General features: G+C 49.9%; 1 protein-coding gene across 9 annotated transcripts in view; it reads right to left on the reverse strand.

Moving 5' to 3' along the window:
- The window catches only part of LOC142361431 (uncharacterized), a 98,548-nt gene that overhangs the window by 54,066 nt on the left and 27,643 nt on the right, over window positions 1-16,839 (reverse strand). For all 9 annotated transcript variants that reach the window (XR_012764043.1, XR_012764045.1, XR_012764044.1 and 6 more), the window contains exons 15-19: window positions 16,327-16,473; window positions 10,431-10,934; window positions 9,910-10,056; window positions 4,011-4,514; window positions 3,490-3,636 (exon numbers count right to left, since the gene is read on the reverse strand). Coding sequence is in view for 6 of the 9 variants with exons in the window: in XM_075421413.1 (XP_075277528.1) it covers window positions 3,490-3,636; window positions 4,011-4,514; window positions 9,910-10,056; window positions 10,431-10,934; window positions 16,327-16,473 (1,449 nt within the window). In the remaining 3 variants the exon portion in view is untranslated. The remainder of the gene's footprint in view (window positions 1-3,489; window positions 3,637-4,010; window positions 4,515-9,909; window positions 10,057-10,430; window positions 10,935-16,326; window positions 16,474-16,839) is intronic.

Genomic DNA, 16,839 nt, shown 5'->3' on the forward strand with positions numbered 1-16,839 from the left:
GACCCTCAGACTATTATCCTCTGCTGCTCTTCCACGTGGGTGCAGACAAAGTTGCAGTAAGTAGCCCGAGGGTAATTAAAAAAGAATTCAAAGCCCTAGGACGATTAGTAAAGGAATCTGGAGCACAGGTTATCTTTTCATCGCTCCTTCCAGTGGTGGGCAGAGACGTTGAGCGACATAGGCAGACTCAGTCTACTAACACATGGCTCCGTGACTGGTGTCACCGCCACAACTTTGGGTTCTTTGACCACGGGATGACATACACAGCACCAAGCTTGCTGGCATCAAATGGGAGCCAGCTTTCTCAAAGGGGGAAGAGGATCTTTGCCCAGGAGCTGGCGGGGCTCATTGACAGGGCTTTACACTAGAGGGGAAGGGGGAAGGGGAACCTATCAGGCTTGCCAGCGACAGGCTAGGGGAGGATACACAATGGTTAGAGGGACGGGGGGCTAGTAGGAGCCCTCAACCCGTTGCCCAGCAGCATGCGAGGGACACTGCAGCAATGTGGAAGTCTTGCGGAAGGGAGCTGGAGGCACCTGAGGTATCAGGTGCCAACAAGAAAATACCCATGAAACACCTCAAGGGAAAAAAGGGGTGCTCTGCTATGAAGGTAACGAGGCCGACAGCTCAGATGAAATGCCTCTATACAAACGCACGCAGCATGGGAAACAAACAGGAGGAGTTGGAAGCAATCGTGCTGCTGGAAAGCTACGACCTGATTGCCATCACGGAAACTTGGTGGGATGAATCCCACGACTGGAATGTAGCTCTTGATGGCTACAGGCTGTTCACAAGGGACAGGCAAGGAAGGAGGGGCGGGGGCGTTGCCCTTTACATCAAGAAAACACTACAGAGTGAAGAGCTGGCCCTGAAGAATAACCACGAGCAGGTCGAAAGCTTATGGGTAAGAATCGGAGAGAGAGGCAACAAAGGGAACCTAGTGGTTGGTGTCTACTACAGGCCGCCAGATCAAGAGGAGCTGACAGACGAAGCGTTCTTCCTCCAACTCCAGGAGGCTTCGCGCTCGCAGGCTCTCGTCCTACTGGGGGACTTCAACCACCCGGACATCTGCTGGAAAAGCAACACGGCAAGCTGTAGGCAATCCAGCAGGTTCCTAGAATGCATTGAGGACAACTTCTTAAGCCAGGTAATAAGCACCCCTACCCGAGGGGATGCGATACTAGACCTGGTGGTCACCAATGCGAGTGAGCTCGTTGGGGATGTCAACATCAGAGGCAGCCTGGGCTGCAGAGACCACGCGCTGGTGGAACTAATGCTACTGAGGGAAACGGGAATAACGAAGAGCATAGTCAGGACCCTAAATGTTAGGAGGGCAAATTTCCAGCTCTTCAAGGAGATAGTCAGAAGGACTCCCTGGGAAACGGTCCTCAGGGACAGGGGAACAGAACAGAGCTGGCAGGTCTTTAAGGATGTATTCCACAGAGCGCAAGAGCTCTCGATCCCCAAGTGTAAGAAGTCAGGCAGAGAAGGGAAGAGACCGGCATGGCCGAGACAAGAAATGCTGGTCAAACTAAGGAAGAAGAGGGAACTGCACAGGCAGTGGAAAACTCTACATTTTGCAATATGAAAAACCATGACTTCATCCAAGACGCATCTTGCACCAGGTTTGTTGCTTATGTTTACCACTAGATTTCTGTCCCTTGTATTTTAAAATTTTTCTTCTTTTATACATGGACTTATATTAATGAGTTATCAATCACTGTCGTATTTTTACAGCACTCACACTGAAAATCCTGCCTCCTGAACCTGGCAGCACTCAGGCCCACTATCAAAATCAGTAACATGTCATCATTTAAGAAACTTCTAATGGAAGTTTTGGTACAAAATGAAATAAAACATCCCAAACTGTCATCCAAACTCAGAGCTAAATATTGCTGTCTCCACAAAAGCACAGTGTCTGGAACTGTCCAGCCGCTAATACTGGACTGAGTCTAACCTAATGGATTTTGCCAGTCCCTGTAACACAGATGCTTTGTTCACTTTGTCTAAAAGAAACCAAATGCTGTGTTGTGCGTGCTATACTCTACGTGTTCACCTGCTTCACCAGCAGAGAGAGGCGTTCATTTACTCTGGCTGCTGCTTACAAAGTATTCCCTCCTGTAAAGTGAGGTCTTGCCTTGGGCAGGAACGGTAACGGCAACCGGGAAGCTGCTTCAGCGCTGAAGTATTCAAAACAAGGCACCATGCGAACCTGAGAAGTTAACAACTAGGAGATTCCAGGCTTTCCAAAGACCTCCTGCCTGGGAAGCAAACATGTTTCAACTATGATTTGGAGGGACAATTGACACAGAAGTCAGGCTGCACAGGAACCACATGTTCTCCTGCCCTGGTCTATGCATCACAAATACAGGTCCTTGTGAAGATCAACATATGCAGACTACTGGACTTTGAAATTAAATGCTATGGACAGTTGTTTGTGGTCAGCTGATGAGACCAAGGCAGAAGCAATCTCGTCTGAGAAAGAATTACTGAGAAATAAGAGAATAACTGACAGACCAGAGATGAGAAGGAACCTCCAGCCTCCTGTATACATCTTCTGGATGAAAGACAACAAACCTTGAAAGGCTACGTTCTTACACTACACAGAGGAAGAAGATCTACAGGCTCCTAGCTGACCAGAAAAAAAAACTTACAACACCCTGGATTAATGTGCCAAAGTCCAAGACAGTGCGCAACTAGCAATTTAAAAACAATATATATGACCTGTCCCTGCCAGCTTAGACTCTTAGAGGACAGAAGAAAGAAATGTAAGAGCAACAGTGCAGACTGAAGCTGGTTTTAACCTATGGTTTTCTTCTCTTCTCAGACTCGTCGCTACTGCGGAGTAGAATCTTAACATTTACTTTCACTACAGCTCATGGCTGCAGCAGGATGGCTGGCCTTAACACCCCCTGTTTAACACGCAAGGCTCTTCTGTCGGGCAGATCAAGTCTCCAGCGATAAACTGCTAAGGTTGCAAGGACCAGAAACATTCGTGGAGGGAACCAAGATCAAGCTGCAATTTCCTCACTGCCAGTTACGCCAACTGCGAACAGAGAGATGAGTTTGGGAGACAAAGAGGGTACAGCACGGAGACCAGGTCTGCAGTTCGGCTGCAGTTCGGTCCCAGTCCGTCAGTCGCAGCCTGCCCGTCTTGACAATGCCTTTCCCAAGGAGGCCCCACGCTGCCTGGAAGCAAAGGGAAACTCACTGGAGTCCTGCTTTCCACAGCTGTTTCCTTGACTGGCAGCCAGTTTTTTCATGGCCTGGATTCTTTACCCGACACCATTCCAAGTGCCAAAAAGTGTTAATTAGACATGACCACAGAATTCAGCCAGTCATCACCCGATTTTATACATTAGGAAAGAAAAGAGCACAAGGAGAGGGTCTGATAGCCTAGAAAGAAAAGGGAAAGGGCAAACACTTCTATAACAAGACCTCAGATGAAGAAGATCTAATCCATGTCCCCGGATCGACGGCCAACCTCACCTTCATTGGCATCACGCTCTGTACTTGTTATGTTCTCTTCTTCCTCACCCACGCAGGAATCAATAGGTTCAGGTTCGGAATTCACATGACGATCATCTCCATCTGCCTTTGCTGTTTCCTTCTGGACTGGTTTGCAATCTTCAAAAACTGTCACAAAGTTACAAAAGAGGAGGTAAGAAAGAGAACCATTAAAAAGTAAAAGGGGTGTGGAAGTCATCCAGCTGTCTCAGCTTGGTTTAAAGTCTGAAATGTCAGGGCAGACCCAAATGGAGCCATGTAAAAAGGCTTCATGTAAAAAAGACTGGCCAAAGCCTTAGACTGGAAACACCAGAAAACAAACAATAAACCCAGGTTGCATTCTGGGCGGTTATTTAGCTCACAGCAGTACACGGTATTCTTGTAGCTTGAAAATAGTCCAGCAGCTGCATTCCCTGTGCTAGACCATGACTTAGCATAAAGGCAAACACAGCAACACCTGCATGCGCTAGTCACTCACAGCTGTGCAGACGGACTGTACTCACCACCTCCTCCGTCACCCTGAGCAGACTCTTCATCGCTATCCTCCGCTTCCATCGTGTTGCTTTCCAAAGGCACTAGAAGGCTTTCTTCCCCAGCATCGCTCCTGATACTTGCATTCTTCTCCCCATCTTCCCGTACGGCACTTTCTACCGACCCAGTCTGTTTGAGTTCTCCATTAACTGCAGGACTTTGATGCTGTCTTCGCATTATATTTTCATGAAAAATTCCAGTACCTTCCCCTACTGTTAGATCTTCCGACTCTGCCTTTTCCGCTTCATCTATTCCTTCCTCTTCCGGTGCAAAAGTTTCCTGATTTTCCTCCATTCTCAGCGGTTTATTCTCCCCGTGCTCATTTCCGTATTGTGCACGTGCTGCGTTATCAGATGCCTTTTCAATATCATACTCCTCTTTGCCCATAACACCGTCTTTCTCCATTTCACCATCAGAGTCATCTTCACTGCTGCACGGAGTACCGGCAGAAGAGAGAGAGCGCGCAGATCTCTGATCTACAAATAGCAAACATAATTTTGTTTTAGTATTTGTCACTAAAACATCTGCATTCGTTGGCCACTAGTTCCCTTTGGTACGCACAAAGGAACAGATGCTCCTCTGATATCAACCTCTGAATTATACCATCTGATGATAGCGTGACAAAATTCCAGTAAGTGTAACAGAAGAACATTGCCCACAGGTATCGAAGTGTTAAAATCAAAGCCATTTAACATATTTTTGTCCAACAATGGAAATGAACCAGATTAGCTCCGTCAATCACTTAGAAATACACCTCCAAAAGCACCTCTAAATATGACTCCAGTTTTAGAATAGTTTCTTGCGCTCCATTTGATAAAAGATTGCAAACATAGCAACTGTCCTTTAGTGCACTTCTGTTATCTCAGTGAATACGATAAAGATCTCCAAAATCACGTGCAAACCACTCAAGCTGGACTGGAGATGAAGTTCACTGTCTCGCTGCTCCCTGCTGCCACTCTGCCCTTCCTGCCCTCCAGAGCCAGGCCCGCCTTGCTCTCGGGGCATGCCTGCTGCAGGGGAAAGCAGAAGGTGCGCAGGGCAGCTCAAGCAGCTGCAGACAGTGAAGGAACCAGAAGAAGAGAGGACAAGCTGGGAAGAGAATTTCCAGAGAGAGAATGGAGGTGGGGGAAGGAGGGCAGGGAGCACAGCAGGTTGCTTCCTCCCACCAGACCACGCATCGCCTGAACACTAGACCAGACTTTAAAAGTAAAAACTCTACATTTTGCAATACAAGAAATCAATACAAGAAATGGCGATTTCAGCGAAGCCACCGAGGCGAAGGGCTCCGCGAAGGCCCCGCGGAGTGGACAACCGCGCCGGGGAACCCTTTCCTAAAGCGGCAGGATCGACAAGTCGAAAGCGCAGGCAGGGAGAAGGCACCTCACCCCCCCCCCCCGCACCCCCCCCCCCCCAGCAGGCAGGGGTCAGCCGCCAACCAGCGCGCAGCTCTGACGCGGCGGGGGCGGGGTCAGCGGTAACGAGGCGCGGCCCTCCCGAGCACAAGCGCCAACCCTAGGGAGCGCGAGCGGCCGGGAGCGCGGCGCCGCAGTTGGCGCAGGCAGCGCGCGCAGGGAAGGCGGAGCCCTCCCCCAGCCCCCGGGGAAGCTGAGGAAACTCATCTGCAGGAAGGAAGCTCGGCCATGGCACCCCGCCGTCAGCAGGCTGCTGCTTCCCTGCTGGTCAGAAAGGAAGCCTCGGCCCAGACTGAGGTCCCTGGAAAGCACGCGGCTGCCCAGGCCTCTGGCTGCAGCGAGTGCCGCCAGCTAGCGCTGGAGACGGACAGCAGCAAAGGGAATGGCCGCACAAGGTGCGACCAGGTGGACTATCTGCTCTGCCTGGTGGCAGAGCTAAGAGAAGAGGTAGATAGGCTAGGGAGCATCAGGGAGGCCGAGCAGGAGATCGACTGGTGGAGCCGTGCCCTGACAACCCAGGAGTCTACCCAGGAACAACCTGTAAAAAAGGCCCGGGACCAAAGGGCACTAGTAACCTCCCCCCACCAGGCTGCAGGAAGGGACGTAAAGGAAAACAGCGAGTGGAAGCGGGTCCGCAATCGGGGCAGGAGGCCAACCCTTCCCTTGCCCACCACATCTCCACAGGTGCCTCTGCATAATAGGTATGAGGCTCTAGATGTGGAGGACAAGGCGGTGGATGGTGCAGGGGCTGACCCATCCACAGCGGAGGAGGCACAAAGATCAGAAGGACCTCCCTCTCGTATTACTACCAGCTCCACAAGGAGGAAGAGACGAGTCATAGTTGTAGGAGACTCCCAGCTGAGGGGAACAGAGGGTCCGATATGCCAGGCAGACCCTCCTCTCAGGGAAGTCTGTTGCCTCCCGGGAGCACGGGTCAAGGACATTGCTAGGAAACTTCTTAGACTGGTCCGACCCTCAGACTATTATCCTCTGCTGCTCTTCCACGTGGGTGCAGACAAAGTTGCAGTAAGTAGCCCGAGGGTAATTAAAAAAGAATTCAAAGCCCTAGGACGATTAGTAAAGGAATCTGGAGCACAGGTTATCTTTTCATCGCTCCTTCCAGTGGTGGGCAGAGACGTTGAGCGACATAGGCAGACTCAGTCTACTAACACATGGCTCCGTGACTGGTGTCACCGCCACAACTTTGGGTTCTTTGACCACGGGATGACATACACAGCACCAAGCTTGCTGGCATCAAATGGGAGCCAGCTTTCTCAAAGGGGGAAGAGGATCTTTGCCCAGGAGCTGGCGGGGCTCATTGACAGGGCTTTACACTAGAGGGGAAGGGGGAAGGGGAACCTATCAGGCTTGCCAGCGACAGGCTAGGGGAGGATACACAATGGTTAGAGGGACGGGGGGCTAGTAGGAGCCCTCAACCCGTTGCCCAGCAGCATGCGAGGGACACTGCAGCAATGTGGAAGTCTTGCGGAAGGGAGCTGGAGGCACCTGAGGTATCAGGTGCCAACAAGAAAATACCCATGAAACACCTCAAGGGAAAAAAGGGGTGCTCTGCTATGAAGGTAACGAGGCCGACAGCTCAGATGAAATGCCTCTATACAAACGCACGCAGCATGGGAAACAAACAGGAGGAGTTGGAAGCAATCGTGCTGCTGGAAAGCTACGACCTGATTGCCATCACGGAAACTTGGTGGGATGAATCCCACGACTGGAATGTAGCTCTTGATGGCTACAGGCTGTTCACAAGGGACAGGCAAGGAAGGAGGGGCGGGGGCGTTGCCCTTTACATCAAGAAAACACTACAGAGTGAAGAGCTGGCCCTGAAGAATAACCACGAGCAGGTCGAAAGCTTATGGGTAAGAATCGGAGAGAGAGGCAACAAAGGGAACCTAGTGGTTGGTGTCTACTACAGGCCGCCAGATCAAGAGGAGCTGACAGACGAAGCGTTCTTCCTCCAACTCCAGGAGGCTTCGCGCTCGCAGGCTCTCGTCCTACTGGGGGACTTCAACCACCCGGACATCTGCTGGAAAAGCAACACGGCAAGCTGTAGGCAATCCAGCAGGTTCCTAGAATGCATTGAGGACAACTTCTTAAGCCAGGTAATAAGCACCCCTACCCGAGGGGATGCGATACTAGACCTGGTGGTCACCAATGCGAGTGAGCTCGTTGGGGATGTCAACATCAGAGGCAGCCTGGGCTGCAGAGACCACGCGCTGGTGGAACTAATGCTACTGAGGGAAACGGGAATAACGAAGAGCATAGTCAGGACCCTAAATGTTAGGAGGGCAAATTTCCAGCTCTTCAAGGAGATAGTCAGAAGGACTCCCTGGGAAACGGTCCTCAGGGACAGGGGAACAGAACAGAGCTGGCAGGTCTTTAAGGATGTATTCCACAGAGCGCAAGAGCTCTCGATCCCCAAGTGTAAGAAGTCAGGCAGAGAAGGGAAGAGACCGGCATGGCCGAGACAAGAAATGCTGGTCAAACTAAGGAAGAAGAGGGAACTGCACAGGCAGTGGAAAACTCTACATTTTGCAATATGAAAAACCATGACTTCATCCAAGACGCATCTTGCACCAGGTTTGTTGCTTATGTTTACCACTAGATTTCTGTCCCTTGTATTTTAAAATTTTTCTTCTTTTATACATGGACTTATATTAATGAGTTATCAATCACTGTCGTATTTTTACAGCACTCACACTGAAAATCCTGCCTCCTGAACCTGGCAGCACTCAGGCCCACTATCAAAATCAGTAACATGTCATCATTTAAGAAACTTCTAATGGAAGTTTTGGTACAAAATGAAATAAAACATCCCAAACTGTCATCCAAACTCAGAGCTAAATATTGCTGTCTCCACAAAAGCACAGTGTCTGGAACTGTCCAGCCGCTAATACTGGACTGAGTCTAACGTAATGGATTTTGCCAGTCCCTGTAACACAGATGCTTTGTTCACTTTGTCTAAAAGAAACCAAATGCTGTGTTGTGCGTGCTATACTCTACGTGTTCACCTGCTTCACCAGCAGAGAGAGGCGTTCATTTACTCTGGCTGCTGCTTAGAAAGTATTCCCTCCTGTAAAGTGAGGTCTTGCCTTGGGCAGGAACGGTAACGGCAACCGGGAAGCTGCTTCAGCGCTGAAGTATTCAAAACAAGGCACCATGCGAACCTGAGAAGTTAACAACTAGGAGATTCCAGGCTTTCCAAAGACCTCCTGCCTGGGAAGCAAACATGTTTCAACTATGATTTGGAGGGACAATTGACACAGAAGTCAGGCTGCACAGGAACCACATGTTCTCCTGCCCTGGTCTATGCATCACAAATACAGGTCCTTGTGAAGATCAACATATGCAGACTACTGGACTTTGAAATAAATGCTATGGACAGTTGTTTGTGGTCAGCTGATGAGACCAAGGCAGAAGCAATCTCGTCTGAGAAAGAATTACTGAGAAATAAGAGAATAACTGACAGACCAGAGATGAGAAGGAACCTCCAGCCTCCTGTATACATCTTCTGGATGAAAGACAACAAACCTTGAAAGGCTATGTTCTTACACTACACAGAGGAAGAAGATCTACAGGCTCCTAGCTGACCAGAAAAAAAAACTTACAACACCCTGGATTAATGTGCCAAAGTCCAAGACAGTGCGCAACTAGCAATTTAAAAACAATATATATGACCTGTTCCTGCCAGCTTAGACTCTTAGAGGACAGAAGAAAGAAATGTAAGAGCAACAGTGCAGACTGAAGCTGGTTTTAACCCTATGGTTTTCTTCTCTTCTCAGACTCGTCGCTACTGCGGAGTAGAATCTTAACATTTACTTTCACTACAGCTCATGGCTGCAGCAGGATGGCTGGCCTTAACACCCCCTGTTTAACACGCAAGGCTCTTCTGTCGGGCAGATCAAGTCTCCAGCGATAAACTGCTAAGGTTGCAAGGACCAGAAACATTCGTGGAGGGAACCAAGATCAAGCTGCAATTTCCTCACTGCCAGTTACGCCAACTGCGAACAGAGAGATGAGTTTGGGAGACAAAGAGGGTACAGCACGGAGACCAGGTCTGCAGTTCGGCTGCAGTTCGGTCCCAGTCCGTCAGTCCCAGCCTGCCCGTCTTGACAATGCCTTTCCCAAGGAGGCCCCACGCTGCCTGGAAGCAAAGGGAAACTCACTGGAGTCCTGCTTTCCACAGCTGTTTCCTTGACTGGCAGCCAGTTTTTTCATGGCCTGGATTCTTTACCCGACACCATTCCAAGTGCCAAAAAGTGTTAATTAGACATGACCACAGAATTCAGCCAGTCATCACCCGATTTTATACATTAGGAAAGAAAAGAGCACAAGGAGAGGGTCTGATAGCCTAGAAAGAAAAGGGAAAGGGCAAACACTTCTATAACAAGACCTCAGATGAAGAAGATCTAATCCATGTCCCCGGATCGACGGCCAACCTCACCTTCATTGGCATCACGCTCTGTACTTGTTATGTTCTCTTCTTCCTCACCCACGCAGGAATCAATAGGTTCAGGTTCGGAATTCACATGACGATCATCTCCATCTGCCTTTGCTGTTTCCTTCTGGACTGGTTTGCAATCTTCAAAAACTGTCACAAAGTTACAAAAGAGGAGGTAAGAAAGAGAACCATTAAAAAGTAAAAGGGGTGTGGAAGTCATCCAGCTGTCTCAGCTTGGTTTAAAGTCTGAAATGTCAGGGCAGACCCAAATGGAGCCATGTAAAAAGGCTTCATGTAAAAAAGACTGGCCAAAGCCTTAGACTGGAAACACCAGAAAACAAACAATAAACCCAGGTTGCATTCTGGGCGGTTATTTAGCTCACAGCAGTACACGGTATTCTTGTAGCTTGAAAATAGTCCAGCAGCTGCATTCCCTGTGCTAGACCATGACTTAGCATAAAGGCAAACACAGCAACACCTGCATGCGCTAGTCACTCACAGCTGTGCAGACGGACTGTACTCACCACCTCCTCCGTCACCCTGAGCAGACTCTTCATCGCTATCCTCCGCTTCCATCGTGTTGCTTTCCAAAGGCACTAGAAGGCTTTCTTCCCCAGCATCGCTCCTGATACTTGCATTCTTCTCCCCATCTTCCCGTACGGCACTTTCTACCGACCCAGTCTGTTTGAGTTCTCCATTAACTGCAGGACTTTGATGCTGTCTTCGCATTATATTTTCATGAAAAATTCCAGTACCTTCCCCTACTGTTAGATCTTCCGACTCTGCCTTTTCCGCTTCATCTATTCCTTCCTCTTCCGGTGCAAAAGTTTCCTGATTTTCCTCCATTCTCAGCGGTTTATTCTCCCCGTGCTCATTTCCGTATTGTGCACGTGCTGCGTTATCAGATGCCTTTTCAATATCATACTCCTCTTTGCCCATAACACCGTCTTTCTCCATTTCACCATCAGAGTCATCTTCACTGCTGCACGGAGTACCGGCAGAAGAGAGAGAGCGCGCAGATCTCTGATCTACAAATAGCAAACATAATTTTGTTTTAGTATTTGTCACTAAAACATCTGCATTCGTTGGCCACTAGTTCCCTTTGGTACGCACAAAGGAACAGATGCTCCTCTGATATCAACCTCTGAATTATACCATCTGATGATAGCGTGACAAAATTCCAGTAAGTGTAACAGAAGAACATTGCCCACAGGTATCGAAGTGTTAAAATCAAAGCCATTTAACATATTTTTGTCCAACAATGGAAATGAACCAGATTAGCTCCGTCAATCACTTAGAAATACACCTCCAAAAGCACCTCTAAATATGACTCCAGTTTTAGAATAGTTTCTTGCGCTCCATTTGATAAAAGATTGCAAACATAGCAACTGTCCTTTAGTGCACTTCTGTTATCTCAGTGAATACGATAAAGATCTCCAAAATCACGTGCAAACCACTCAAGCTGGACTGGAGATGAAGTTCACTGTCTCGCTGCTCCCTGCTGCCACTCTGCCCTTCCTGCCCTCCAGAGCCAGGCCCGCCTTGCTCTCGGGGCATGCCTGCTGCAGGGGAAAGCAGAAGGTGCGCAGGGCAGCTCAAGCAGCTGCAGACAGTGAAGGAACCAGAAGAAGAGAGGACAAGCTGGGAAGAGAATTTCCAGAGAGAGAATGGAGGTGGGGGAAGGAGGGCAGGGAGCACAGCAGGTTGCTTCCTCCCACCAGACCACGCATCGCCTGAACACTAGACCAGACTTTAAAAGTAAAAACTCTACATTTTGCAATACAAGAAATCAATACAAGAAATGGCGATTTCAGCGAAGCCACCGAGGCGAAGGGCTCCGCGAAGGCCCCGCGGAGTGGACAACCGCGCCGGGGAACCCTTTCCTAAAGCGGCAGGATCGACAAGTCGAAAGCGCAGGCAGGGAGAAGGCACCTCACCCCCCCCCCCGCACCCCCCCCCCCCAGCAGGCAGGGGTCAGCCGCCAACCAGCGCGCAGCTCTGACGCGGCGGGGGCGGGGTCAGCGGTAACGAGGCGCGGCCCTCCCGAGCACAAGCGCCAACCCTAGGGAGCGCGAGCGGCCGGGAGCGCGGCGCCGCAGTTGGCGCAGGCAGCGCGCGCAGGGAAGGCGGAGCCCTCCCCCAGCCCCCGGGGAAGCTGAGGAAACTCATCTGCAGGAAGGAAGCTCGGCCATGGCACCCCGCCGTCAGCAGGCTGCTGCTTCCCTGCTGGTCAGAAAGGAAGCCTCGGCCCAGACTGAGGTCCCTGGAAAGCACGCGGCTGCCCAGGCCTCTGGCTGCAGCGAGTGCCGCCAGCTAGCGCTGGAGACGGACAGCAGCAAAGGGAATGGCCGCACAAGGTGCGACCAGGTGGACTATCTGCTCTGCCTGGTGGCAGAGCTAAGAGAAGAGGTAGATAGGCTAGGGAGCATCAGGGAGGCCGAGCAGGAGATCGACTGGTGGAGCCGTGCCCTGACAACCCAGGAGTCTACCCAGGAACAACCTGTAAAAAAGGCCCGGGACCAAAGGGCACTAGTAACCTCCCCCCACCAGGCTGCAGGAAGGGACGTAAAGGAAAACAGCGAGTGGAAGCGGGTCCGCAATCGGGGCAGGAGGCCAACCCTTCCCTTGCCCACCACATCTCCACAGGTGCCTCTGCATAATAGGTATGAGGCTCTAGATGTGGAGGACAAGGCGGTGGATGGTGCAGGGGCTGACCCATCCACAGCGGAGGAGGCACAAAGATCAGAAGGACCTCCCTCTCGTATTACTACCAGCTCCACAAGGAGGAAGAGACGAGTCATAGTTGTAGGAGACTCCCAGCTGAGGGGAACAGAGGGTCCGATATGCCAGGCAGACCCTCCTCTCAGGGAAGTCTGTTGCCTCCCGGGAGCACGGGTCAAGGACATTGCTAGGAAACTTCTTAGACTGGTCCGACCCTCAGACTATTATCCTCTGCTGCTCTTCCACGTGGGTGCAGACAAAGTTGCAGTAAGTAGCCCGAGGGTAATTAAAAAAGAATTCAAAGCCCTAGGACGATTAGTAAAGGAATCTGGAGCACAGGTTATCTTTTCATCGCTCCTTCCAGTGGTGGGCAGAGACGTTGAGCGACATAGGCAGACTCAGTCTACTAACACATGGCTCCGTGACTGGTGTCACCGCCACAACTTTGGGTTCTTTGACCACGGGATGACATACACAGCACCAAGCTTGCTGGCATCAAATGGGAGCCAGCTTTCTCAAAGGGGGAAGAGGATCTTTGCCCAGGAGCTGGCGGGGCTCATTGACAGGGCTTTACACTAGAGGGGAAGGGGGAAGGGGAACCTATCAGGCTTGCCAGCGACAGGCTAGGGGAGGATACACAATGGTTAGAGGGACGGGGGGCTAGTAGGAGCCCTCAACCCGTTGCCCAGCAGCATGCGAGGGACACTGCAGCAATGTGGAAGTCTTGCGGAAGGGAGCTGGAGGCACCTGAGGTATCAGGTGCCAACAAGAAAATACCCATGAAACACCTCAAGGGAAAAAAGGGGTGCTCTGCTATGAAGGTAACGAGGCCGACAGCTCAGATGAAATGCCTCTATACAAACGCACGCAGCATGGGAAACAAACAGGAGGAGTTGGAAGCAATCGTGCTGCTGGAAAGCTACGACCTGATTGCCATCACGGAAACTTGGTGGGATGAATCCCACGACTGGAATGTAGCTCTTGATGGCTACAGGCTGTTCACAAGGGACAGGCAAGGAAGGAGGGGCGGGGGCGTTGCCCTTTACATCAAGAAAACACTACAGAGTGAAGAGCTGGCCCTGAAGAATAACCACGAGCAGGTCGAAAGCTTATGGGTAAGAATCGGAGAGAGAGGCAACAAAGGGAACCTAGTGGTTGGTGTCTACTACAGGCCGCCAGATCAAGAGGAGCTGACAGACGAAGCGTTCTTCCTCCAACTCCAGGAGGCTTCGCGCTCGCAGGCTCTCGTCCTACTGGGGGACTTCAACCACCCGGACATCTGCTGGAAAAGCAACACGGCAAGCTGTAGGCAATCCAGCAGGTTCCTAGAATGCATTGAGGACAACTTCTTAAGCCAGGTAATAAGCACCCCTACCCGAGGGGATGCGATACTAGACCTGGTGGTCACCAATGCGAGTGAGCTCGTTGGGGATGTCAACATCAGAGGCAGCCTGGGCTGCAGAGACCACGCGCTGGTGGAACTAATGCTACTGAGGGAAACGGGAATAACGAAGAGCATAGTCAGGACCCTAAATGTTAGGAGGGCAAATTTCCAGCTCTTCAAGGAGATAGTCAGAAGGACTCCCTGGGAAACGGTCCTCAGGGACAGGGGAACAGAACAGAGCTGGCAGGTCTTTAAGGATGTATTCCACAGAGCGCAAGAGCTCTCGATCCCCAAGTGTAAGAAGTCAGGCAGAGAAGGGAAGAGACCGGCATGGCCGAGACAAGAAATGCTGGTCAAACTAAGGAAGAAGAGGGAACTGCACAGGCAGTGGAAAACTCTACATTTTGCAATATGAAAAACCATGACTTCATCCAAGACGCATCTTGCACCAGGTTTGTTGCTTATGTTTACCACTAGATTTCTGTCCCTTGTATTTTAAAATTTTTCTTCTTTTATACATGGACTTATATTAATGAGTTATCAATCACTGTCGTATTTTTACAGCACTCACACTGAAAATCCTGCCTCCTGAACCTGGCAGCACTCAGGCCCACTATCAAAATCAGTAACATGTCATCATTTAAGAAACTTCTAATGGAAGTTTTGGTACAAAATGAAATAAAACATCCCAAACTGTCATCCAAACTCAGAGCTAAATATTGCTGTCTCCACAAAAGCACAGTGTCTGGAACTGTCCAGCCGCTAATACTGGACTGAGTCTAACCTAATGGATTTTGCCAGTCCCTGTAACACAGATGCTTTGTTCACTTTGTCTAAAAGAAACCAAATGCTGTGTTGTGCGTGCTATACTCTACGTGTTCACCTGCTTCACCAGCAGAGAGAGGCGTTCATTTACTCTGGCTGCTGCTTACAAAGTATTCCCTCCTGTAAAGTGAGGTCTTGCCTTGGGCAGGAACGGTAACGGCAACCGGGAAGCTGCTTCAGCGCTGAAGTATTCAAAACAAGGCACCATGCGAACCTGAGAAGTTAACAACTAGGAGATTCCAGGCTTTCCAAAGACCTCCTGCCTGGGAAGCAAACATGTTTCAACTATGATTTGGAGGGACAATTGACACAGAAGTCAGGCTGCACAGGAACCACATGTTCTCCTGCCCTGGTCTATGCATCACAAATACAGGTCCTTGTGAAGATCAACATATGCAGACTACTGGACTTTGAAATAAATGCTATGGACAGTTGTTTGTGGTCAGCTGATGAGACCAAGGCAGAAGCAATCTCGTCTGAGAAAGAATTACTGAGAAATAAGAGAATAACTGACAGACCAGAGATGAGAAGGAACCTCCAGCCTCCTGTATACATCTTCTGGATGAAAGACAACAAACCTTGAAAGGCTACGTTCTTACACTACACAGAGGAAGAAGATCTACAGGCTCCTAGCTGACCAGAAAAAAAAACTTACAACACCCTGGATTAATGTGCCAAAGTCCAAGACAGTGCGCAACTAGCAATTTAAAAACAATATATATGACCTGTCCCTGCCAGCTTAGACTCTTAGAGGACAGAAGAAAGAAATGTAAGAGCAACAGTGCAGACTGAAGCTGGTTTTAACCTATGGTTTTCTTCTCTTCTCAGACTCGTCGCTACTGCGGAGTAGAATCTTAACATTTACTTTCACTACAGCTCATGGCTGCAGCAGGATGGCTGGCCTTAACACCCCCTGTTTAACACGCAAGGCTCTTCTGTCGGGCAGATCAAGTCTCCAGCGATAAACTGCTAAGGTTGCAAGGACCAGAAACATTCGTGGAGGGAACCAAGATCAAGCTGCAATTTCCTCACTGCCAGTTACGCCAACTGCGAACAGAGAGATGAGTTTGGGAGACAAAGAGGGTACAGCACGGAGACCAGGTCTGCAGTTCGGCTGCAGTTCGGTCCCAGTCCGTCAGTCGCAGCCTGCCCGTCTTGACAATGCCTTTCCCAAGGAGGCCCCACGCTGCCTGGAAGCAAAGGGAAACTCACTGGAGTCCTGCTTTCCACAGCTGTTTTCTTGACTGGCAGCCAGTTTTTTCATGGCCTGGATTCTTTACCCGACACCATTCCAAGTGCCAAAAAGTGTTAATTAGACATGACCACAGAATTCAGCCAGTCATCACCCGATTTTATACATTAGGAAAGAAAAGAGCACAAGGAGAGGGTCTGATAGCCTAGAAAGAAAAGGGAAAGGGCAAACACTTCTATAACAAGACCTCAGATGAAGAAGATCTAATCCATGTCCCCGGATCGACGGCCAACCTCACCTTCATTGGCATCACGCTCTGTACTTGTTATGTTCTCTTCTTCCTCACCCACGCAGGAATCAATAGGTTCAGGTTCGGAATTCACATGACGATCATCTCCATCTGCCTTTGCTGTTTCCTTCTGGACTGGTTTGCAATCTTCAAAAACTGTCACAAAGTTACAAAAGAGGAGGTAAGAAAGAGAACCATTAAAAAGCAAAAGGGGTGTAGAAGTCATCCAGCTGTCTCAGCTTGGTTTAAAGTCTGAAATGTCAGGGCAGACCCAAATGGAGCCATGTAAAAAGGCTTCATGTAAAAAAGACTGGCCAAAGCCTTAGACTGGAAACACCAGAAAACAAACAATAAACCCAGGTTGCATTCTGGGCGGTTATTTAGCTCACAGCAGTACACGGTATTCTTGTAGCTTGAAAATAGTCCAGCAGCTGCATTCCCTGTGCTAGACCATGACTTAGCATAAAGGCAAACACAGCAACACCTGCATGCGCTAGTCACTCACAGCTGTGCAGACGGACT

The sequence above is a fragment of the Opisthocomus hoazin genome, chromosome 5 (genome assembly GCF_030867145.1).
Source record: "Opisthocomus hoazin isolate bOpiHoa1 chromosome 5, bOpiHoa1.hap1, whole genome shotgun sequence".
NCBI classification, from domain to species: Eukaryota; Metazoa; Chordata; class Aves; order Opisthocomiformes; family Opisthocomidae; genus Opisthocomus; species Opisthocomus hoazin.